This window comes from Channa argus, chromosome 3 (genome assembly GCF_033026475.1).
Source record: "Channa argus isolate prfri chromosome 3, Channa argus male v1.0, whole genome shotgun sequence".
Classification (NCBI taxonomy): Eukaryota; Metazoa; Chordata; class Actinopteri; order Anabantiformes; family Channidae; genus Channa; species Channa argus.
Window position 1 is genome coordinate 6,631,056 of NC_090199.1, and position 26,129 is coordinate 6,657,184.

Below are 26,129 nucleotides of genomic sequence, written 5' to 3' on the forward strand. Positions count from 1 at the left end.
GCATCTGTGTTTATATTGGAATATTAACAGTGGAAAAAAAAAATAATAAAAAAAATAACAAAAGCACCAAAGCCAGAGAATGATGAGTGGATTTTGGACAGTGTCTAGTGTAGTGCATGGACTCAACTTTAAAGCAGAAAATGTAGAGTAGAAAAACATATACTCACAAACAGCTGAACAAACTGATAACACCCCAAGCTTTCCATTGTTAGCCAAGAAGTATGAAGTATGATCTAAAATGATTCCATTACACTTCATGTTTCTTCATTTTTAGTTTGTAATGTAATATAATTCAACATCTTGTGAGGTAAAGCAAAGGCTCTTTGTCCTCGAATCGCACATGAGCATGTGTAATGTGACGCTATAAGATGTCAGTAAAGCTCTGCCCCAGTGTTGCTAAGGCACTCACACGCTTTACTTCAGATACCTTTTTCGGGATTTATTTTTGAAGAAAAACATGTTTGAAAGTCAAAGTAACAGCTGACACTCAGCCTCGACTGGAAAAGAAGAATGAATGCCCTGTCGAAGTAGCGCGTTTGACCTGTACCATTTCACAGTCTGGTTGGCAGTAAACATGGAGGAGAAAAAAAAAAAAAAAGCCTCCGGACACACAAACCAACAACTGACATTGACCAACACACGGGGGAGTGGGGGGTGGGGTGGGGTGGGGTTGGGGGGGGGGGGGTTAAAGTGGAGCAACAGAACCAGCGAGGGAGTGTGAGAGGACAAAGAAGCCACCAGCAAACACTGTCTAGACCGTATCTTGGATATGATATGGTCAGCAGCAGCTAAAAGTCCGAACATGCCTTGAGTCACTTGGAACTTTTCCTTCTTCTGCTCTGCTTTTTGAAAGTTGACTCTGTGGCGAAAGGGTATTGAGCGGTGATTTGGCAGTCAAATAACCTGAAAGCTTGTCCTAAGCACGTCTTTATGGAGCGATGGCAGATCTGACAGTGAGAATAAAGTGTCATTCACATTCACATACTGTATCTCGGTGAAAATATAATTTTTCAACTTAATCTTTACATGAAAGCCCTTCAGATATTTACTGTTGCTTGCTTTCGACTAAAGCAAGTATTCACTGCTGCACTTGTTGCATGGGGATTACAAAGACACGTAACCTTAAAAGCAAATTGAAAAGGATTTTTCCAAGGTTTGCACAGCACAACAGAATGGACAGCGAAATAAAAAGGGCAAGAAATACAAAACAACATGACAAAAACAGAATATCGTGAGATCAGCGGGACAAAACAGCCCCAGAACAAGGAAGGCAAACTCCTCTCTAAGCGACTCTTCTATCAGGCCATTTATCTTTCACAGCACATGTATCTCCCACGGAGCCAAAAGCTTTGCAATGTGTGTGGAGAGAATTATTGTAGGTCTGTTGACACTGAAGAATCCAAATCCACATGTGAAGAAAACTGGAAGTCCTGTTTCATATTATGTAATGTTAATCACAAAAAATGGTGCTTAGACATCTTTTATGATCGCAGAACTATTACCTTGTTTAGGAAGTATTTTTGAAGTTTCTTTTTTTTTATTACTTCCTTTTGCAACCAGCAGTCTGTTTGACTGGGACACAGGAAAGGCAAAGGGATCGTTGTGTTCAGTGCAAGTTCTTTTTAGAATCCCCACGGAGCAGTTGGAGTTGGTCAAAACCCTGTTTTGTATCGGAACACGTAGTCCAGGCAAGACCACATCTGCATCACTGTTTTCCTTTAAACAACTGTCGTGTCCTCCAGGCCAAACACTGAGGCACTTCTCTCCACACTGCATGTCCCAAATCCAGCAACAGGATTACAGCTCAGTCATTAGTTTGTTTCATATAAACAAGAGAAATTCTGGAAACAAGCCATCAGTTGCAGTCGTGTCAATGCAAAAAGGCACTGCCGTTCCAGTCTGCTACTAAGACCCTTCTAGTTGATTGCACTTAGTTTAATCACTTGGTTAGGTTTCGCCCCACCATCAAATTTACCTTGATACACTTTAAACAACACCATGTTCATTGTCCCACTGTGGTTCAGCACATTTCCAATATGCTGTAGTCTTAAATTCATGTGGTATCTCTAAAACAGATAATCCAGAAAAGTCCAAATAAGTGCCACTTTTTAAATGTGGATATCTGACACTGGGACGAAAGTTAGATTTCTAACCACCAAATGAGTCACGGCAGGATCTTACAAGTCCTGATGGGCTTGCCTACTTTCCAAAATCTTTCCAAGTGCTTTTACTTTTTTGCATCTTACAAATAAGATGGCTTTAGGGATGATATATTGTTATTTGATGGGCAGTGTCCTTGCATCAAAGGTACCTCATAGTCCAGTCCTCCATTTTGTTGCATGGATGGAGGCGGTTGGGGAGTGTGACAGCGGTCAATATCTGGCTGTTTGTGGGGAAGTGTTCCATTTCCCTCATTCTCCAGGCAGGCTTTGATCCCCTCCATTTCCATGGGGTCAGGTTCAGCTGGGCCCAGCTCCAGCTCCATTCCTGCCATGGCCTGCCGCTTCTTTCGCAGACAGATGATCATCCCTGTCACCAAAGCCAATCCCAGCACCAGTGCCAGAGCAGCCAGAGCAGCTATGAGAGTGTTTGGCAGCTGACTCGGTGTCTCAGTTAGAGGCTCTGAGGATGTCTGTGAAAGCCCTTCAGTTCGAGCCTCTGTACATGACCCTGTTTCTACAGAGCTGTTGGCCCTAGAGTTGATTTTGTCACCCATGGGACTGGCACAGACTGAGTAGGTACAGTTGGGTATCAAACCACGCAAAGTGTACTCAGGGTAGGATGCTGGTACACTCAGAATAATAGGGCGGCGGTCAGGCCCTGAGAGGTTACGGTAGGTCAACCTGATGCCTTGAATGTGTGGCCGTGTTTCAATGAAGCGATGCAGGTCAAGAAGGATGGACGTTGAGGTCACCTGCCGTGAGCTGATAGCATCAAGTTCAGTGAAGACTTCGGGAGCAGCTACCGAAACTTCCGTTGCTAAAGGTTTTGGAGGCTCGGGAATTTCAATTACATTTTCACAATACAACCCAGAGGCTTCTAAAGGACACAGACATTCGAGTTGACCAAGTGAATCAAAATTACAAGTGCCCCCATTAAGGCAGATGTTTGGTGGACAGATGTGTTCCTCATATTGCCCGCTGGTGGTGCTAGGGGAAACGGGAGGTTCTGGTGGAAGCGGGTAGTTCTCTGTTTTTGACGATACAGTTTCCCTGCTGGGTGGTGGAGGGGGGGGAATATCATTCGTCTGGGTGGCTTCCGGAGATGTGGGAGGGATTTGGGGAACAGGAGTACTTCCAATGGGTGACCCAATCAGCACTGTTGTGGTAGGTGGACATCCAAAGTCCTTATGCTCAAGTGCTGCAAGCATCCTCCCAGCATTAACTAGAGGGAAATGGCATCTGGTTTCCTTAGTCCTCACAAGAGTCACACGCTTCTCTTTTAGCCACACTGGGAACCAGGCTAAGGGACACAAACAGTTGAATGGGTTCTCAGCTGCTGTCAGCTGTGTCAACCTAGGAAAGGTCCGAAAGAAACTTTGGGGAAATCCTTGAAGATTAAGTCCACTGATATCCAGCTCTTGAAGTCCGGTCAGAACCTGGAAATCTTCCATTCTGAGCTCACCCAATGGGTTGGCCGCCAGGCTGAGCTTGGTCAGCCCCTTTAGGGAGTCTTGCTTTAGGGCCTGTGGTACCTCAGCTAACTGGTTTGAGGAGACATCGAGTTCATGGAGGTTCCCTAAAGAGGCTATAAGATCCTTATCCAGAGAGTTAAGACCCACCGATGCCACCTTAAGGGCCTCCAGATGTGGAGTCTGGAGGTCTGAGGGTCCCAGGGATACAATGTTGTTGTTGCTGAGATCTATAAGCAGTAGCCTGGGGAAATGCAGGGATGGCAGAGAGGTGAGAAGGTTCCCTTGAAGCTTGAGTTCTAGTAGCATCTCTAAACCTTCAAAAGCTTCCAAATGGATGTTCTGAATACGATTTGCATGAAGATATAACCTCTCAAGCTGGACCAACCCAGAAAAACTGTTTTTGGAAATGTGGGTAATCTGGTTAGAGGACAAGTCCAAGTTCTTCAGCTTTGACAGCATCTCAAATACACCATCTGGAATCTCTAACAGCACATTCTGGCTCAGATCTAGCATCTCCAACTCGGCCAGGCCTTTGAAGTCCTCTTTAGACAAAGTGTTGATGCCGTTCTGGAATATGTATAGATGTTGGGTGGTGGTGGGCACACGGGGCACAGTGGTGGAATGACGATTAGAGCAGAATATCATGTCCTGGACCTGGCAGGCGCAGTCTGCCGGGCAGTCGGAGGCCAACACCAGGTCACATGAGAGGAACAAGAGCAGGACGTAAGGTAACATGATGACGTGAGGCCTGAAACTCTGAAAGACAAAAGAGACATAAAATGGTCTGGTTAATTACTATTCACATGTTGAGATGGACAAAAGAGAAACTGTACAATAAACAATAATGGAAATTAGGTGTAGAATAGACTAAATAGATGTCAATCATCCTGTAAATCCTGTAACATGCACACCTCAGCAAACCCCAGCGTCCACACGCAGACATATATACAAACAGTAACAGCTGATTGTCTGTCTTAGTGAATTTCATACGAGTTTCAGAATCTTAATAAGCAGACACCCCAGGGATCAGAACCGAGACGACTAGTTCGGCCCACCCATCGTGACCCTTCCTGATGTAAGTTAAGAACCCATTCACTCTCCGACCTGTGTTTATGACACAGTCCTTAGCCCGTGAAAGCCAGTCTGCAGCAATACAGCCGGACACCCGCAGCCACACGTCTAGTGCATACAAATAAACCTAAGGCAAATATCCTGTGGGTGTGAAGGCACACACACATGCACACTCTCACATCACATCTTTTGACATATTTGCAGAATCATATTACCAGAAACATGGGCGCCACACACGGCACTGCAGGAAATTGGGGGGCTGGGGGACGGCAAGAGGCGCTGTTTGGTAATAAGCATAATGTGTGTATGAGTGAATGCATGTGTGTGTTAGACAGAGGGGGAGGCTGGAGTTGGGTCACTATGGAGTGACAAACAAACCATCAACTTTAAATCCGACAGGGCACGTGAGCGTTTGTGGCACAAACTGCCCAGACACAACTGTACAAAAAGGATAAATGTGCACCAAAGCTCAAAATAATCCTACTTATTTTCGGATTTCTTGTGTTGCGAGGGCCAACACAACCACGTGAGAGAGAAAACGTAAACTTAATCTAAGCTAGAAATGGAGAATCTAAGAATCGGAGGTTCGGCAGATTCATTGCTTGGGCTACAGCAGGATTCACTTTATACCTGAAGGAGTTTCTTTTAATTGTATGCAGTTATGTATATCCCGTCTTTTTATGAACTGCGTCAATTATCAAGCAATGTGGTTCTCACAAGATAATGCTCACAAATACTGCATTTTCTAAAAGTTGTGCATTTGACTGACGTGGACGAGTTTATAACCCGACCGAGGAAGTCAATGATCCAGCCGAACCCTCCTTTCTTGACCCAAGGTTTTATTGTTGGCAAGGCTGCCATGAAAAAAAAAAAACAGTTCGAATGGATAAACAATGTGTTCATTGATTCAAACAGCGCCAAATGTTGAATCTGGGACTTTAAATTCCTGACCAGATGGAGCCCTAAACATAGAAATACTGTTTATACAACTTGTTGAATTTCTTCAAGCTTATTCTTGATGCATTATTGTAGTGTAAACACACTAAGAGTAAAAAAAAAAAAAAAAGACAAAGAAAATCAACGGCAATCGTGGGAGCAAAATAATTAAAACAAATTAAATTGGATGAATTTGGACATTTATTTTGAAGGTACAAAAACGTAATCACACCAAAAAAGGACAGGTACTGTTTTTAAACGATTGAGCTCCATCTTTGGCCTTTTGCGTGTCCCCAGTATTTTCATAATCCATAACTCTCTCTGCACCTTTTCCCACCTCTCAGTATTTCCTCCCCGCTCCTCCTCGGTGTCCCAGTTTGTCTTAGTGAACTCTCTCACCCCTGGCCTTTTCAAGACTCCTGAGATGGAAGTCACAGAGAAACCTGAGATGTTTTATTAAAATCAGGAGCGCACCTCTAACCCTATCTCCTCCATTCATTCCCCACTCCTCCCACACCGTAACACATGGTGAGTGGGGTCAGGGTTTATTAGCGTGCCACGAATTTCCAAGCTCTCTTAGGGTCTTTTATTAAGCACAAAGGGAAACAGGAAAAAGGAAATTGGAGCAGAGGCACCAAAACCTGTTATAGGTGATTTTTGACAAAATGTAGTGAAGTTCTACTGCTACCCACAATATGTAATACATCCACGGTTGTACTTGTTAACTGCTAAACCAGCCTGACGGTGTTGTGGTGGGGCTTCAGAGGTTCACTTGAAACAGATCAAACCTCTAACCTGCTACTCACATTACATAACCAACAATAATCTTTAAAAAAAAAAAAAAAAAAACAGTTTTTTGGCATGTTCCCAGAGCTTTTCTGTGTTTTATAAAAAGTGACCACAACATACTGGCACAAAGAAACGAGTGGAAACACGGCAGAAAGCATGGAGGTGGAATGCACGGTGTTCTGACGCTGCTAAACAAATCTCCCCCCAATCTGCCCTGTCTTGTTCTGAACCACATAATGATGTCGGATCTTCGTCAGGCTTTTGAGATTTATGAATCAGCTTCTGATTACAGTTATGTTTCCGTTTAAGTCTTGTTGGTACAACAGCTCTCTGTTGGGGCCAGCAGGTGAAAATGGCAGGAAAATCTGTTTAGCTGGAAGTGGGTGTGTCACATACTGACCTTAATACTACCTGCCACCTGACCGCATACTCCACTAATGACAAAGTATTACTGCTACGACAAGGATACGACTGCCATTGTTTGCAGTACAAGTGTCTTTAAACCAAGTACAAAGACGCACGCTATTGGAGAATCCGGTTCTTTCTTTGTGGGCTGTAACTTACTTTAGTGTTTATAGAACAGTAACAGGGTTAGAATAGGAGCTGAGCATGATTCCTTTAAGGGGTACTGCTGCTGACATACTGTCTTAAGCGAATAATCTGATGACAAGGGTGGAGAGGAATGAATGGAATGCGATGCTTGTTGCAGAATCGAGGAATATGTAGAAACTAAAAATGCACGTAGAAAGAGAAATTTTAACAGGCTTCACCCCCCACGTGATACATCCTTTCAAAGACCACATTTGCAATTTCAAATCCCCCGGCAAACAGTCTGTATGTGGTCTTCGGGCTTTGCTACTCCAAAAGGCCTGTGTCGAGACACGCACCGGAGGCAAAGCCCTCTTGACGGGATTTGCAGATACTCTGCAAGTTAGTTCAGGGAAACTCAGTGGTACAGTAGGTGCTCAGTGCAGCCGAGTGGTCGAGTAGGAAACACCTTCAACAACAGAGGACAAAGATTCGAACCCCCATGACAGCCAGCATCCGCCCTGCTAAAGCATCCTTGCTTAAGAAACGGAATCCCTTCATGCTTCATGGCTGCTGCTTTTGTAGCCAAACCTGACCTCTGACCTCCATGAGACAACAGAGAGATTCTCTTTTAAGGTAAACAGTTTCCATTTCTTTGAGGAACTTTAGTTTTTGTCGTGACTAATCAGCTAACGCCCTGTCATTTCCTCTAGCAGCTGTGACTTTTGTCAACTTAGCTTCATTGCACCGATATTATACAGTATTTCCATTTCTTTTATTCCATGATAACTAATATAAACTAATTTTAAAGATGAATGCATAGCATGCACATGCAATTAAATCCTGAATACGTGGACTTGACATATTGCATTGTTTAGATAATGGCAGATGTGAGTCCTTATTACCAGTAACAGGTTTTGTTTTTGTTTGGTTTTTTACCGAAAGCAGTAATTTCAACTGGTTTGTTTTTGAAAGCTTTGTCTTCCAAGTGCCCTGAGAGTCTTTTGTATGTCATCAGTGTAAAGTCATCAAATTCATGACTCAACTCCAAATCATGTGACTCAAGTCCCCACCTCTGCCTTTCAGTTCCAGTTCTTTGTATAATGTTTAAGCAACAAACTGGCAGGAGAATTTGCTAACACAACATTTTAGAAGTGTTTTGCAGGGAAGGATATTTATAATCACAGCTGCCTCTCACACATCTCCTTTACTTTGGAATGGGCTCTGCTTTTCAAAGAAATGATGGCAAAAGTGGAGGGGAGAGAAAAATGCAGGAAGTAATGAGGAAATGAGGATTTAAAAAGCTGACAGGTCAACATGTACATGGTTATTTTAACTGTCGCTGTCCTTAATATCTTGGCCCCTTTCCGTCCACATCCCAAAACCACTAGTCTGCCACCTGCCATGTTACCCACAACATAGACAGCAGTGATACTCTGAGTTCAAGCAGTCCTGCCTTACACATAACGACAAAACCTGACGGAAAACCAGTTCCCTTGGTTCTTTCAAAAATTCGTAATTGAATGTGACAGCGAGGTTTCTGCTGTTAGGACTCGGTGGCGCACGGTGTCTCCTCGGCCATTTGCTCGAGCGTTGATACGGCCGCGCGATGAAAGAGAAACGCGGCCGTCAAAATGACATGAAACAGGTCAACAGGCACCCGAGACCTGCAGAGCAGCGGCTCAGCCCCGAACACAGAGAAATTCCTGCACATGTTCGCACCAGCAGACACACACAAACACAAAGTCTACAACACAGCTGGATTCTGTTACCCACAATCCACTGCAGCCATCCCTCACTGTGAGACAGAATGAAAGGCCCACATAAACCTTTGTCCTCCCCTATGATATGAGAAAGGTAGAGAGAGACTAATAGAAAATGAGTGTGAGCAGTAAACTAAGAGGGAGAAGGACTCTGGTTTCCTCACAGCTGGTAGCTGAAGACAGCCTTTGTTTACAGCAGATCTTGGATGAATGGAGGCTGACTTCGCTAAATTAAAGTCCATGAGAACGACCACATATGACAGTGTTGTGTATTCAGTGTGGTGAGAAATACAAGCAATCAGAAGCTCAGACAGGTATTGAACCAGATTTGTCGTGTTTACTTATAAGACAAACTGAGGGTGGACAATTAGTCATGAGACAAGCTATTCTCCCGTGCAGCGAGGATCTTCTTGCATGCTAGTGCACGTGCATAAGAACAACCAAGACTGGATCCAGCTCAATACTGCGCAGCTAGTGGTCAAAAACCACAGAACAAATAACAAATGCAACTGTGCAAACAATGAACTTTGTTACAGGCTTCATACGGTTCAATCTGTAGAAGCTTGTGTGTGTTGACCACATACTGTAGTTGCACTTGTAGAACAGTAGTAAATATTAACCAATAAAGTATGAATTTGCTTGGAGATGTTAGATTGTTGCAAACGTTTCTGGGTCTTTTAGGATTATGGGAAATGATCCTTGTTAAGACCATTTGGGGGGCATCCCGATCAATAGAGTAGCAGGATGGGACGCAGAAGCTGCAGGATCAAATCCCAGCCTACCCACCAGGTGTGTCCCTGAGCGAGACACTCGGCGCTAGATCCCCAGGCGCTGCCCACTGCTCCCCCCCAGGGGTCTGGGTTGAATGCAGAGAAAGGATTTCATTGCAACACGTGTGTGCTCAATGGCAATAAAGGTTGTTCGTCTTATTTGTCTTCAACAGTCCCTTCAGTGGTGAGTCTGAGACATCAAAGGAAAGCAGAACAGCCACTGTAGTTAAGTCTTGCCAGAAGATGAGTCTCGGCATTCTCCTGCTTCCTTTGCGCTCCATGCCAGTGGGGAGCATTATGAAGAATTAAATAAGTCACCGGGGGAAATTGGAAACACCGATGAGAAAAACAAGCCCGGCAACTGTGAGAAATGAGGGACACAGCAAGCAGACTTTTTTATCACTTTTCATCACTTTAGCTGCAAGCGAAGGTCCTTTAGAGAAAAGTGTCGCATGGAAAGAAGCGGTAAAATAATACATGGTGGTTTTGGGGGAGTAAAACAAAGCATGAGCAGACACTGAAGAGTTCAAGGACGTTCAGAGAAATGGTTTTACTGTGTGGCATGAAAACCACTCAATCACTTCAGAGGAAGGCAACTTGGCAAACAGATTCCCAGGATTAGCGCTTTAAGCAAACGGGGGGGGCAGCATTGGCTGTGGGAGAAGTGAAGGAGGGGGGGAGGAGGGACAGGAAACTCAGGAATGAAGGTAAAAAGAAGCAGAGCGGGTATCATATCTTCTCTGTCAGAAAGGTGGTCTGCAGGGAGATTACTTCATTTTTGTAGAGGCGGGGGGGAGGGGAGGGGAACGATCGTAAGATAGTGGTACAAACCTTAAATCCACTCCCACACCCCGAAACTCCCCAAAGTGGAATATCCCGTTACCTCATGCCTGAAAAACTTTCCTGTAAAATCAGTTCAACAATTTAAATGTTTTCTGCCACAAACGCTATGCTGTAAAGAGAGAAAGTACCTGCAGCACCGTGTATGTGCTGTGTGGCTGCTGCATGGACACACACAAATGAGCACGTGTAAACATAAAGTACACATGCAGGATGATTTTATGCTTTTCCTTGTTTGTTTGAACTGTGACACGCATAGAACACGGATGCATTGTACAACACAAACGACAAGCAAAGACCAGACAAACGAAGCAGCGTTGCCATAAATCTGTAACCGTGTTGTTTTAATGCAGTGCAGTCAAACAGGTGCTTGTTTCCACCGCAGTCACTTTGCACGAACGTTCAGCAAATGTTGCCCGGCTTGCTTTCTGCGTCCCAGTCCGTTGAGTGCGAAATAACAAAGTCTTATGACGTAAAATAAACAGTGACTTCCCCAGCAACTTAGTCATCTTCTGTGCAGCAGTTAGCACTGAGGTGGAGACAACTGTCTAGACTGGGCAGTGACTGTGATATGAACTATATTGGGATGAAGGCAAACTCATAAGGGCCGAGTTAAGAAACCCAACAAATGATTTTACAGTGCTTCTTAAAGGCAGAAAGAGCTGTGTTGTGCTCTTCACTTTGACAGAGTGCACATTCATTACATCTGTCACGCTTTCTGAAAGAATAGAATCGAACCCAAATATTGGTGTAAAAGTTCACTTCTAACATCCCTTAATGTCGCGCTGAAAGCTCAGCGCACTAACATCTTTCTTTAAAGTTGTCATTCATTTTGGCTAAATGCAGAGACGTCGCACAACCACATCATGCAAGCGCTGCCCCTGGAAACAATGAATAACCTGATGTGCCTCTTTGAGCTTTCATCACCTTCCGGATCCTGATCCGATTTGAGTCTTTTCTTAGCTGCCAGCCCCCCCCCCCCCCCCCCCCCCCTCCCCCCCCCCTCTGTATCTCCACCCACAGTCTCTACTGTCACGCTGCTTTTGCTGTTTTGGCAGTAATAGCTGGCGACCTGCCGAGATTTATGAGCATTCGGGGCAAAGGAAGGTTTTCCTTTTTTTTTTTTTGTCAGAGGTCAAGGTCAGGGTAGGGATCAAGTGTCAGAACCAAGCACAACAGCTGAGTTTCTCTGTACTGTAAAATAAAACCACTAACACCCTAAACTCTAATCCTTAAACAATAGCAGGTAGATGGCAAAGGTGGAGCAGCTTTTAACCACTTCACAAACGACCAGGTGGTTAATCCAGATCCATCGTATCTGAGAATGTAGATCTGCAAAGTAACTTAAGCTGTAGAATACATTTAGTGGAGGTAAAAGTGCACAATTTCCCTCAATGCTGCTTCTGATCGATGCCAACGGTTGATTTGGTACATGGAAGTGCAGGTGTTAAGCCCTGCTTTACCCTGGCTACTGCTGGATGGGATGCTCCAAACTGCATTACTGTTCGATAATCATTCATTGTGCGACAGCAATTCTGGTCAGATCAGTTGACGGTTTTGGCCCATGGGGCTGCCTCAGCGACGCCTGGTGTGTTTTTTTTGTGTCTGACTCGGGTATGGAAGAGATGCCAGCTAGGCTGCTGCTGCTATGATGAAAACGCAAACAGTGCTGCTTGTTAGACCTCTATTCACTTTTGTGGGCTTAGGAAATCTTCACTGGGAGCGTTTGAAAGTCTGAAATGCTTTAGCGGTGCTGAGCCATCAACAGCCCGGTTTCATTTAACCTTATCAGACGTTTTGGATAATGAGACACAGATTTAATACTGTCACTAACAATCACTGCATTCCACTTTGGTGCTTCAGCGCCAAGACTCTGGTGTTTTGCCTGCTGGCTGATTGGCTGACGGGACTTTCTGGCACACCATCGCTAAAGCTGTTTGGAACGCCTGTGTTTAACAAAACAAAAGCTCCTCCTCTTTAACCTCGCACGACTCACTGACTTCTTTTGCTGATCATCATGTCAGTGGCAGCTCAGTCCAACCTCCTCTTGTGCGTTAGGCCTTTGGTATTAATTGCTTTAAGGAGAGATAGTGTTCATTCCTGTATCTCATTAGAGGAGGTTTTGTTTCACAGCTAGATCCTAATTGCTGCTCTGATTCATTCAAGCACCAATTTAAAGTTTATATTTTTATCCTTGGGCTCTACTGAAATAGTTCTGGATAATTTATAAGTCCAAAAAACTTTTTTTTTTTTTTTTTTCTCAGTGTTAGATCAGGGAGAGCGGGTGCATAATTCAGTTAAATATTCCTATAATGGGCTTCTAGAGAGAGAGAGTGGAGAGTGTGGAGATACGAGGATAAAGAGCAGAAACACACCAACGTATCTGTGCTCCAGGAGACGTTTAGTTTTTAACTCATGGCACAGCTGGTCACACCCTTTGTTTCAAGGATGACGTTTGGTGATACTGTTTCTTTTTTTTTGTTTTTTTTTCACAGGCTTAACTACAGTAGAAAAAGTCATTAATTTTAAAGGTTTTGTGTGTGTGTGTGTGTGTGTGTGTGTGTGGGTGTGTTTGTTCACCCTTTCCTGGCTCTGAACCCGTTCTGTCTGTCAGCAGTTGAAAATTAAGTTTGTCACCTCGCACTTAGCTCCTCTCAGGTGTGCCAACTCGCAGATCGCGGTATTAACAAGCCTCGGTGACATGTATTGTCTATTCCTCTGCTTCCCTTTCAGTCCTCCGGTTATTTTAACGCCTTTTTGTGAGGAGCTTTAACGTCTCCCCAACATTGCACAGATTCATTTAAATGTGTGCAGTACACGAAGCTCAACAAGTTATAGCTATCCATAACTATAATTATCATTCATTTAGGTACATAGTCAGTCATCAGGTTTTTTGTTTTTTCCAACAACGTTTACAAAACCCAACTACAATAGCAAACATTTCACCCTGAAGCAGTGCAGTGTCTCATTAGTCCTCCTTGCTCACTGGCTTCTGTCAGTTCCTGGCCTGCCATCACTTGTCACTCACCTGTATAAGTTTTTGACATCTGGAAGCTGCATATTGCCCAAAGCTGAGATACTGACAGAAGCAAGCGTTTTTCAGCTTGTACAGAAGTTTTAAGCTTTGCCCTTGTTTATTGTGCAATAAACTTCCTTTCCGTTCTTACTACAGCCTATAGTCGGGGTGGTGCTACTGCATATTGCAGCTTTGAAGTCAAATACACTTCGTGGTTTCTGCTCCTCCAGACCCAATTACTGGCTGATGATCACCTGCGGCCTTCCTACACAGCAGGGGCCCCTTCACGTTTGTTAAGCCCAGCTGTCAGTTACCAAAGTCAGGCCTCTGGCAAGAAACAGGTTGGGCTTGACTGTGGGGGACGAGACGCTTCCCCTCCAGTTTGTACAAGCCTTGACAGATACTGAAGCACTCTAGCTTATCTGCACTTTAACAAACACCAGGGCCAGCTCTGGTTCTTGCTTTGCTTTCAACAAGCATTCGTAGACCAATCAGCCACAACATTAAAACCACCTTCAGCCGAAACGGTCCTGAACTATGAAATGGTTTGTAATATCGGGCACCAAGACGTCAGCTGTTTTTCCAGGAAAAACCCAAAGATGCTCCATGCTCGACTTTGACGACATCTTGAACCTTCTACGGTATGTTCTCCAAACCATCCCTAAGTGCTCTTTGTGTTTTGGCAGGTTGCATTGTCCTGCTGAAACAGGCTGCTGCCATCAGGGAAGACTGAAGGACACAAAAGTCTGCAACAAGTTTAGGTAGGTGGCACGTGTCAAAGTAACGTAATAGAACATTGCCCAGTGCATCTCACCGGTGCCTTGTCCATCACAATTTGGCACTTGTCAAAGTCACTCAAATCCTTATGGATCCCATTTTTTTCGGCTTCAAACGCATCAACTTCCCGAACTGACAGTTCACTTTCTGCCTAATATATTCCAGCCCTTAGCAGATGCCCCAGTAAATAGATAATCAACGGTATTCATGTTAATGTTTTATTGTTGTGGCTTTTCACTTTTTCTGGTAAACAATATTGAACCAAACTGAAATATTTCTGCTGGTTCTATTCTATTATCTTACAATGTGAGGCATATTACAAATAACAAGCTCTTTTAATCAATACAGTCACAGCAAGATGATCCACATCACCTTTATTCATTTTATTGAGATAGGACTAATGAACTGTATAGAACCTTTTCCCAGTTTCACCCCAGCACCAAGCTTCGTACTGCATTCAGTAGTGCTGTTGGCATGTACTGGTATTGTCATGCGACCTCTGTCTTCATGAAAATATTCCACAAAAGTAGTTTGTGGTGAAACAATCAGTGCAGTTGTTACCGTTCATACATTTCCAAATCACATTTGTCCCATGCAAATATGACTTTACACCTTCCTGAACACGGCATGTGCTCCGCCCACCTAAAAACCTTCGCTCACGCACAGACGCACACACACACCTACACGGGCCCCAAGACCTTTACAAACCATCCCCTACTGCTAGATCACCTCATTAACCCAGCGTTAGGTCAAAAAACAGTGTGGACGGTTTTAGCACTGAGGGAGACGTCTGTAGGAACTGCTGTTACTGACATCATTGACATATAATTGGCAAATGAGTAAATATTAGGAAAATTATAAAGAGTTCAAGTAATTTATAAATATTACAATATTACAAGCTGTGTGTGTGTGTGTGTGTGGGATGGGTGTTTACTTTGTCACTTATCTATTTACTTAAACTCCTGACAGATCCTCTAAAGTAAACACACACACACACACACATACACACACTCACTAAACTAACACACAAACCCATTCTTGTCTGTGCTTGAAGGGGAATCAATTAGTGCAAACTCAACTGCATGTGTGTTTGTTTGGCTCAGTTAAAGCCAGTGACCTCGGCTGGTTCATGACCCAGAAACAAAGGCTGCATTTTACACGGGAACGGAAAATCACAACTTTTAACTCTTTGCGGTGCTGCTCAGAGCCACGCCAGGCTGTCTGCTCTCTCAGGTTTACAAGACCAGACCTGGTCCCGAGCATTAATAACACAGTGTGAGCGCAGCTACAGAAACACAAAACGTTTCCTATAGGAGTGAGACCTGCTGAGAAGCCTTTGTGTCTGCAAGAGAAGAAAAATTTTGGACAAAGTTCATCCTGTCTTATTACACACAAGCACTAGAAAATTAGTTTTCATGTCGCCATCACACAAACTCTCATGTTGTGAGATGCTCATTTGTGAATAAAACATTGTTTTTTTAATGGTAACTTAAACAGAAAGCAAATTCGGTTCTGACCACTGATGACAACACACTTGAACACACAGACAGGGACACTCATCTCCTCACCAGACCGATAATCAAGACAGAAACCAGCCTCCTTCTCTGCACTCGCATCACTATCAGCAGTGACAATATCAAACTTGTGAACATTCATCACAAACAAGAGACAACTTATTTAAAATCCCAGTTAAAGTGGTTGTGACTCTTTTGCACCATGTTATTTTGCAATTGTAATTTACCCTACAAGTAATTTAGGGGGTAAAGGGTCAAAGGTCGTGTTAAAATACTATCTCACTTCTTCTGTGTGTTTCCTTTTGGGTACAATGGCTTTTCAGTCCTTGCAATTTGAGGTGATGAAGTTATGTTACAATCTTTAAAGTCAACAGGTTTATAGTCAAATTGGGGACTTAAACATAGATGGAGTGGTCACCCCCAAGCCACCCAAACTTTCAAGGCTGCACAAACCTTTGCACACTGGGTCCCAGTCCCAAGGATGGCGAATTGAAAAGGTTGTGTGAGTCAGGGCACATCTGGTGTAAAAACATTTTATGTGTGTAAGCACGACTGCACACAGGGCAAGTAACACAGTGGACAGATTTTAACAAAGAGCATCACTTTACATCACTTTAGAAAATGCCGGCATGGCTACATTGGCCAGCATGTTGTCAAAGCCCTGTGCTTTTATTTAAGTTTTGGTGTGAAGGTCTCGCTGCACCCTGTGCGGTGCAAGTGGGTTTGAAAGAGGAGAGATGTGAAGGGGCGGTGACGACACGGTCCACTGCAAAGCAGGCGCTGACACACGACTTGCACTAAAAGCCTTGGGGCTCGCAGGGATCTTCGGAGAATGAACGTGGAGAAAATGTTGCGCTTGGGCGGATGGATGGAGGGTCGATATGCACACGAACACAAACGCCAGCACAGACTCCCACCGACTGACAATGCTTACCTATATCCGTTTCTGTTTTTCCTTTTGCTCGTTTTCAAAGGAGAAAAAAATGGTCCAGTGAAAGCAAAACCACAAGACATTTAAAGAAACCATCTGCTTCTTCTTTAATGAAACTATCTGGGAAGATATGTCACTTTTTTTAACAAGCAGAAAAACCCAGTGAGGCAGGAGGATTTCTTAATATTAGCTACAACAGCTGTGAGTGAACACACAGGTATGTCGGGAAATGTAGACATATGAACAAAAGACACACTGCCATGTGCTCACCATAGGACATTACTGTCAACTTACAAATTTTAGTGCATGTCCACTGTTGCTTGCTTTCTCAGCTGTCCTGTGTGTTGCCCTTGTTATGCACAAACACTCACACACACACGCGCGCACATACACACACCTTTCGATCTGCTTGAATAATGGCAGCAGCCACATTTTAACGGCTAGGACGTTTAAGGAAACCCAGAAGTCTCTGAACTAACACAGATATATTTAGGTCATTTTCTGCTATGAGGCTGTAAAATTACTCCATCAGTCTTTGCTACCTCCGTTTCTTTAATGCGTCCCATCTGTTCCAGCGAGAGTAACAGTCTGGTGTGTCTTGGCCTCATCATAGGTATTGAGCAATGTTTTTGCAGTGAACTGACCTGCTGACTGCTTGTTTTGGACTTGTAGTGGTGTGTCTGTGTTTATGGAATGTCTTGGTTTAAGTGGCCATCACTAATGTACTCATCCATATGACAGATGCAGAACAAATAAACTCCTGCTAGACCTTTTACAGCAGAGCCTGGCAGGTATCGCAGTTAACCTCTTAGTACAGCATGAGATAATAATGATAACAAATTGTACCTAATTTGTTCCCTCAAATGACCTGTGCACAAAAATGAGCAGAATAAACACAGCTGCTTTGTGCAATAACGTTGTGTCAAAGGCAACATGTGACTTGGCTTAGCCACCAGTGACTAAAGCATATCTCCAAATCAGCACGCATGGCCCATTAAGACTGTCCGTGACCTGGTAGGTTACTTTGTTCTGCATTTTGACAGGACATCGGCCTGTGTGAAACGAGTTAACGAGCACTGGCGCAGGGACGTCTGTGAAAATATGTGCTTAAACATGGTATAGAATGAGTGTTGTAACTTTAAAATATTTACTCGTCCGTCCACTTCTCCTGTTGAGAGGGCCGAAGCCTATTCCAGCCGTCATTGGACAGATTTCCAGTCCATCACGGGGCCAACACACCTATGGGCTGTTAAGAGTCGTCACATGCATGTCTTTGGACTGTGGGAGGAAAAGCACAGGGAGAACATGCAAGCTCCACGCAGAGATTCAAACTAGGGACATTGTAGCTGTGAGGTGGCGGGCCCAACCGCTCCCCCACCGTACACGTATTTAGTTTTAGTAAAATCCACGCACTGAGTCACAGGAGCACTACTACTCTCTCCTCCAAGCTGCCACGGCCTCACTTCTGATGTGCTCGCCATCTCCTTGAAGTGGCTTTGGGTTCTCATCTGTGAACAAGATGTCCACGTTTAAAAAAAAAAGTACCACAGGCTCACCCACAGCCACAGTTTGCTTTGTTGGTTTCAGTGGGCACAGGATGCGTAAAGTGCCAAGTCAAGTGCAAAGCAACATAGACTAATGCTTTGTCCGAGGCAGCACCAACTCAAGCAAACAGCTGGTTGGTGGATGGAGTCATGATAAGCTGTAAAGCGCATGTGTCTCAGACTAACACTTTTTAGCCTCATGCTAAGAACATGACCACATTACAAGCTGTTTTGAGAGAGTTTTTTTTCTCCCATGTGGGAATGAGGAAATAATCATTGCCGTTTTGATTCAAAACAAAAACTTTAAAGACCTCGTTACCGAACGCTCACAACCATTTGAAGTTGACAGCATTTTGTTTTTGTGCATGTTGCTTGCTCAGTATAATTACTGAATTTCAACACATTTTAACATTTATATTCCTGTTTGACAGCAAAACTAACACTGCCCTGTCATCTGCCACACAGTGCAACAAAATGTTTAATGTACAGCCATTATCACAACCAATGTACAGTAGTTTTATGTGGGCCCTTGATTTTATGGAAGCACGTCATACACAATGCAAAAGAGTTTTTGGTGACGGGCATTTATGTTTTACTAAATATATTATTCCAGCTGATCTCTAGACACCTCTACTTTCAAAATGCTACAAAGCCAACTGTCGAAATTGCAACCTTAATCTGCTCCTATTACAATAAACGAGTGAGTAACAGTTGAGAATCCTGCACAAGCCCCAACAGGCCGGTGTGATCTGTTTGTCTTTCACTGGTGGTCCAGGCATCCTCACACAGCCGGCTGTGAGCCAAGTGGAAACACGGGGAACCACATAGCTTACTCCACCGAGGTGCGGGTTTCGATTTCATGTCTTATTTGAACAATCTGGAACTAACTTCTCTGATTCAACACTCTCTCTGTTTGTCTCCCTCCTGTATTACTTCTGCTTTGTCAGTTTCTTGTCATCCCCCGCATCCCCCACCCACCCCCCTTGACTCTTGACCCCTTAATCCCATGCCAGGTGCAGTGAGGCCTCCACGGAGAATTCTGCATGCGTGCGGACCTGTCCATGCATGACTGAATGTGTGTGAGTGTACAGCATGTACCTGTTTCTCTGATTAAATCAGTGCTGTAAAAGTCTAAATTAGTGTGTGTTGGCGAGTGTGCACTGACCCTCCAAGCAGTGTATTAAGGTGGTTAAACAATGGGCTGCAGCGTATTACAACATAATGGGGTATGGCAGGGCTGAGCATGCACACAAACATGTTACAAATACACTCGAGGCTGTTAAACAAGAATAGAGAAGTGATCATTCCTGATGTGCACAAACACCGAGCATCTGGCCTCGGGCTAAACAACAAATCAAGTCAATCACTGTTTTCCTGGTTGACTTTGTTGAGGAACAAGCTGAGTGCCTTTGCGCCTGCACTCAAGCCTGTGATCCACCAGTTTTTCTCGACGACATGCTGCTGATTAGAGTTAGCAGGTTTGGACGTTGGAAGACGGGAGTTGTGTTACTGTAGCTCACCCATTACATTAGTTTACCATCTGGCCCCCACAGGGCGTCACTACACCATAAAACGTCTTTAGTCATATTTTTAGACCTCAATGCATTTTGCTGTGTCACTTTCTGGTGTGTCCAAACCTGCAGAGACAAATGTACAAGCTTATAATAATACAGAACAGGTGTAGAACGCATTATCTGACCCTTTTTTTTTTTGCCAGGTTCATTCAATCAGAGCATGCAAACAGGCCAGTGCATCAAAATCTGCACTTTTATGCAAACGCAACTGAAACGGTTGAACGCACAGCGACCACCTTCCTCCAGCTCTCCCCACATTTCGCCTCAGTGTCGGCTCATTTCGAATTCTTCCCATAGTTTTGCTCATTCTGATTCTTCTTTTTTAATGTTGACACCCACATTTGTAGCTCCAGGTCCTAACTGCAGATATTTCCTGCCGTTGATTCTACAGAGCACAAAAGGGAACACGGTACTACATATACACCTGAATGACACCGCAGCACAAAACACATGGCCTCAAACTCGCACCTGAGGCTACGGTGGTTCAATATAACACAAGAACTGACACATAAAGTACGCTGTGTTTTGCAAGAGTGTGGACTCCGGTGCACACATCCATGGTAACCAACATGGCTGGTTACCTTTACAAAAAAAAAAAAAATACACCATCTATCTTCACCTTTTGTGCTCAGAGTTGTTCAAAGTATCACAGGGCCAGACTGCAGCTGACTGCCTATTAAGTGCTTTGTGGGGCCCTGCAGCCCTGGGGCCACCGTCTACTTCCAACGTGTGTGTGTGTGTGTGCGTCTGTGAAGGGAATTGAGGACTGCTGAATGGGGATGAAAGGGTGTGTGCACGTGTGTATACAGCCAGATTATGTGCCCTCTGGAAAAAAAAAAATGGGGGGCTGGATGGAGGGGTTCCTGTAATCTACCACCCCACCCCACCCCTACAAACACACACACGCCCTCACCCTCAGGTAGTATTGTGTGTTTGTGTGTGTGTGTGTGTGTGTGTGTGCGCTGTTGGAGGGATGTGTTATCTAAAGACTTCAGACAGATAAGGTGTCAAGTCTGAATATGAAACCTTTTTTGTACTCGGCTCCTTTGAGTTCTTCCAGAAAAAAGCTTAATATTCGTATTTGTTGATCGAATAGCAGATTAGCCTCTGCAGTAACAGATGCTTGTCTTCCTGAGCTCCACACCTCTAAAAGTACACTGTAAACATGTAACGTTAAAGACAGTCACCAATAACACGGAAGTCACCAAAATGCTGCCATCTCCCCATCCTGCCCTGCTCACAACTTTGAGTTAAATAAAGAGAATTCAAGTGATTTCAACTAAATCGGTCTGAATCAAATGCTTCTAATTTTTTAGATCAGGACAAATCAAGACAAATGTTCTTGTCTAAGGCACCTCCTCAAAACCGTTGTTTGCTCCACAGATAAATAAGATACTGGTCTAAATATAGTTGTGTACTTCCTGTAAGTCTTTATTAAAAAATATGGACTCAGGAAGAAACTGTTGATATCAGATTATCAAAACATTTATTGTTGGTATAATCCCAGCCTTTCCATATTGGGTAATCTGACCACAGACCTGTCATTGGAGGCATCTGTCCATCCCGGTACATCCTGGTACCACGGAGGAATGTTACGAGGACTCTAACTGTCACGCTCTTTACCTACCTACTGAACCGCAGTGTTTATACAACACACAGAGGATGAGGGGAGAAGGTACTTAGAGACACGCTTCATGGGTTAGTAAAGGAGTAGCAACCCCTCAGCATTCCCCGGAGGTGTGGGGGTGGGTAGAGGCCAGGATTGTTTTCTAGGAAAGTAGCGGTTCCCCTCTGGTGAGCATGTTAAGTCTCAGTCTGTTGCAGGTTTGAGTCTAGAATTTCTCTGCTGTCAAGTAAGCTTGTAAAGACGTAACACGAGCCTTTTATTGTCACTGAAAACAAAAACCAAATTTAGCAATATCCCAACGGCCATCATTTACATAACTGTATATTCGGCTTGTTAGAATAACATTAGAGCAGCTCTGGTTGTGTATTTGAGGGAATGCAATTTTAGCCGCCCTCATAATGACTGTGGGTCAGACAAAACAAGCAAACGAGAGTTGTTACCTCAGGGTTTTGGACAACGTTGCTGGCATTTTGTGTTTTAGTCATCAGCGATAGTTTGATAGAAAGTACGCAAGTAAAAGTGGAGCAAATGAGGGGAACAAACTTAGTGTCAGCATACTTTAAAGCAGCAGGCTACAGTAAATGGTTTCAGTATGTCTGCCCTTAGCAGAATCTGAACCGAGTGATTTATCGTCAGTCAGGGGCTTGATGCTGGACGTCCGCTCCATCTGCAGGGTCCCTGCTCCCCTTAAATGTTCCCAAATGAGCCGACAGGCTGCTCGGCCCACCCCACCGACACATCTGCACTATAAGACGAGAAGGGAAAGATCAAGATTTCTTCCACCTCTTTTTATGCGCAGTGATTTAAGAGTAGGAGATGAAAAAAAACAAAGATCCTAGCTGGGGCTAAAAATGCTTTATTGGTTAAGAGAAACCGGCAGCATTTAGTGTTGTTCACCATGTCATTTAATACTTCCACTAAAGGATGACAATGTAAAAAAATGTTCATATCTTATATACAGGCATTAATGTTTTTTTTTAATCAGCTTTTGCATCTTAATGTCATTTATAACATTGTACCTGCAGCTTTGTCGTTTTGCAGCACATTGTATTAAAAAAAATCAAAAGAAAAAAGTTTTCAATGTTACATTACTGCACCTTATTCATAAGGAAGGAAAGTAAATTCAAAGTTCTTTTGCAAAGTTTAAAAGATACTGTCCCATACCTGTCATATTTGTTCGTATTTGTTTGGATTGCTACCTGAAATGCATTTTTCTGGACTGGGATGTCAGCCAAAATCAACTGCATTAAGGCACAGTTTATTATTTTATGAAGTATAACCACACTGTAGTGGCATGCACAGATAATCTGGAGGGAAATAATTTTAAATGTGTCTCGAATCAGTGGCTGTCTTTTGATAGAGTTGCGATCACAAAAATTTGAGGAGTAAGTGTGGCACTATGTCCTACACAAAAACAAAATCCGGAGAAAAAGTGCAGAAGCAGAAAACCCAAGATGGAAAACAGATCGAACCGAACGCAGAAAGACAGGCAACAGAAGGGTGGGGCTGGAAATGAGCCTCTCCGCAGTGGTACACATGTCAAACAGTGGATGTAGAGAGCAGGAAAACATGACAGAATGGCAAAAATTCCCGAGACGGCAACAACAAGAAGACATGTTTGTCTCTGAAAGCCAAGGAAAACTTCATGCTTCTCACAGGAAACAAAACTTCAGCTACAGGCAGCAGAAAATGAGAGCTGTCGGTTTTGTCACTGATTTTCTTTCCATGTAAAAATCTATCCGGCCTGTGGTACGGTGACCGAAATCTGACCTGAAGGGAGGGAGTGTGTGTGTGTGTGTGGGTGTGTGTATAACATTAGCCCACCACATGGCACACTTAAACCACAGTAAGAGGAGGGGGTTTTTAGTTAGGGTGGCTGATAACAAGTGAAATCTCATCTGACAAACACACACACACACACAACTTTCCAAGACACAACTCAATCCCCTTCACCTTGTACCGCTTAACTTCCGTCATGGGGTTATTAACTCTCTGATCGGATTCCCCCTTAGTTAGTTGTCATGGTGGCATGACCCAAACACTTATTAGCTGACCCTTGGGATTAGTCCAAGCTGGATATTTGGGGGGGGGGGGGGGGGGGGCTAAGCCTTTACCTTGAGGGGCTCACTGCAGCATCTCACAAAAACCTTAATTAAATTGCTAAGACACTGAGTCAGGAATGTGTGCTCTGCTTTGCTCTGGCTCTCTCTCATACACACTCTGGTCCATCCTTCTGCCTCCACCTTTCTTTGATTTTCCCATACTCGTGCACCATGCTGAGTTTGTTTTTCTGCCCACTTGCCAACCAATATTGATTTGGAAGGACTTGACGGTTCTCATATTCTTCATGGACAGTGGGGGCACTCACCCTCTAGCCATATTCGATTTCTCTCAATAACTCATCCCCGTTCTGCGGGTCTACGAGCATAATGTGATCACTTGCAATGGACTTGCACTGTGTTCTTTAAAACAAATGCCATTAATTTGAAAAAAAAAAAACGCACCTTTTCCCTAAATAAATACACAAAAGATTCAGTATCCAACATTTGATCAATAATGTTTTTCTCTAATAACTTTGGAGTGTTGCCAAAACGATCAACCAACTGCTAATCGGTGAATTGCTTCGGCTCCTTGGAAACGGGTCATTATTGTACGTGAAACACCTGAGCGCACGCACGCACTTACGCACTCCACTCCGCATGCGAACACCCGACGGTTTAAGTCTGTGGAGGATCCCCATCCCATCATACTGATCACAAATCCCCCGCTTTGGGTGAAAAACAAACAGCTAAGCGAGGGAAGAGCAGATAAGCACCAATGAAAACAGCTGTTTCCACGCCGCATCCGCGCGTCCCTCTGTGCGCGCCTGGCCCGGCAGATCCTGACGCGAGATAGTGAACCACGCGCCGGGAGCGGAATGTGAGGATACACCGACACGGGGAAGGCTTTCCCGTGGGGACCGGGCTCGTTAAAAGCGGTAATCAGCATCTAAAGGTGTCATTCGCGAGGAAGACGTAAAACTGAATTCATCTCAACAGAGGAATAGGATTATTATACCATTTACTAAAGTGCATTGTGCATAAAAATCAGTGAGTGACTTGCATGAGAAGCTTACCTCAGTAAAATAATCCAAAGTCCGCGGGAATGCGTTGGAGCAGCTTTTCCTCAAACTTTTTTTTTCTTTTTTTTTTTTATCCACTGTGTCGTCGTCGTCTCCCGCTGCAAAGTCCAGAAAACGTTCGTGGGACCGCGGCAAGTTAGTGTCCACACGAAGCTTTTAAAGCCTGAGGTTGTATCACCGCACTCTGCTCCGACCCGAGGTCCGCGACCGCGTCAGGGGCGCACGGACTTTTTAACAATAGCGCTCATTCAAGTGGAGGAGGCGACAACTTAAACGAGCTTGGGGGGAAGTGGGAGGTACCGCGTGAAGCCGGAGAGCGCGCAGCCATGCGCGACACCGAGCCTGACTGCACCTGCACGAAAAATATCCACAGCAGGGGAAAAGTGTTTTATTCTCCCCCTGCAGAGATGGAAACGGCACAAACGCAGTGTCACGACTAATTTTTAATCTCGGAATAAAGTCTGACCATGAGCACACACCGTGAGGCTGAAACGGGGAAATCTTCTTGTGACTAATGGGGGGGGGGGGGGGGGGGGGGGGGGGGTTTAACAGAGTGGTCTCGTTTTCTTCTGTGACCAAGGCAGGATCATGGTTGGGATTTTCTCCCATTAACTACTCAATGTATGCGGATGATTCTGTGATCTTCCGCTGGTCCTCTGCAGATACTGACATTTAAAGCACCCAAGAGTAATATTTGTAATAGTTTGAAGGAAGCTGGAGTGTTTCCTGGTTTGTTTCTGTCTACAGTTATCCTGGAGGAATGTAATGACATTAAATACTTAAATACAAAGTTTTGAATGTGGCTAATTAGTAAAACCCATTTGTACCCACATGCTTTTTTTTATGTGGATGTGCACAGTACGAAAAATGCCCATTTCACTGACATCACAGAAAATTAGAAAGATTTCTGTGAGACACTTGTGTGGTGTTGGGTTTGAGGTGAGCGCCATATTCTGCAAACTACTGACTAATTCTGTGACCTGGCACGTGGGCAGCTGTAGCTCAGGCAAAGTGTCCTTGGGCACGACACCGAACCCATGTCATCGGAGTGCGAGTGTGAATAGGGGAACGCGAAGCAACATTGCAAATCACTTTGGATCGACCCCAACACAGCGGACTACGGTCCCTGAACACATCCCATACTGACGGATCCGGGGGGGTCCTGGTAGAGAGGGTAGGATGACAGAGAGCCGGTGGTCGACCAGAGTGCAGGGATGCACAGCAAGTGAACAAGTCATTTTCAGCGCACGTTCACCCTGAAGTGAACAACATTCAGTTCGTGTTCTTCAGGTGCACAATGATGAAAACGCCGAACTGAACGATTCAGCGTTTTCTGAGCGCTGCCCGTCTGTGACACAGCTTCAGAAAAGCAGCATAGTGCGGATTATAATAACAGAACGTGACTTAAAATCACGACAAGCTGTAGTCGAGGTCAAACGTACCCATTTTTTGGCTGCTATAACCTGACGGATGTCTGGGTCAGTTTTATTTTGGACTTGACCTGGAGCTGATCAGGTAGCTGGCATCATAGGTCTGTGACATGCCACGTCATTTGTCGGCCTTCGGCCAGTGTTAGGCTGCTGGTGAGCAGCACCATTGAGTTACAAAGAAAGGACAAACTGAGAGAATAGATTCAGCAAATTCCATCTTGTAGTAGTAAGTAAGTAATAGTTTCCAGGGGTTTTTTTTTTATT

General features: G+C 44.2%; 1 protein-coding gene across 1 annotated transcript; it reads right to left on the minus strand.

Moving 5' to 3' along the window:
* Nucleotides 1-226: 226 nt before the first annotated feature.
* Nucleotides 227-24,718, minus strand: LOC137124167 (vasorin-like). Its single transcript, XM_067498883.1, has 2 exons — nt 24,430-24,718; nt 227-4,390 (listed from the first exon to the last, which is right to left on the minus strand). The coding sequence occupies exon 2, from the start codon at nt 4,367-4,369 to the stop codon at nt 2,243-2,245; it is 2,127 nt and encodes a 708-aa protein (XP_067354984.1). The 5' UTR covers nt 4,370-4,390; nt 24,430-24,718; the 3' UTR covers nt 227-2,242.
* Between the last annotated feature and the right edge of the window lie 1,411 nt (nt 24,719-26,129).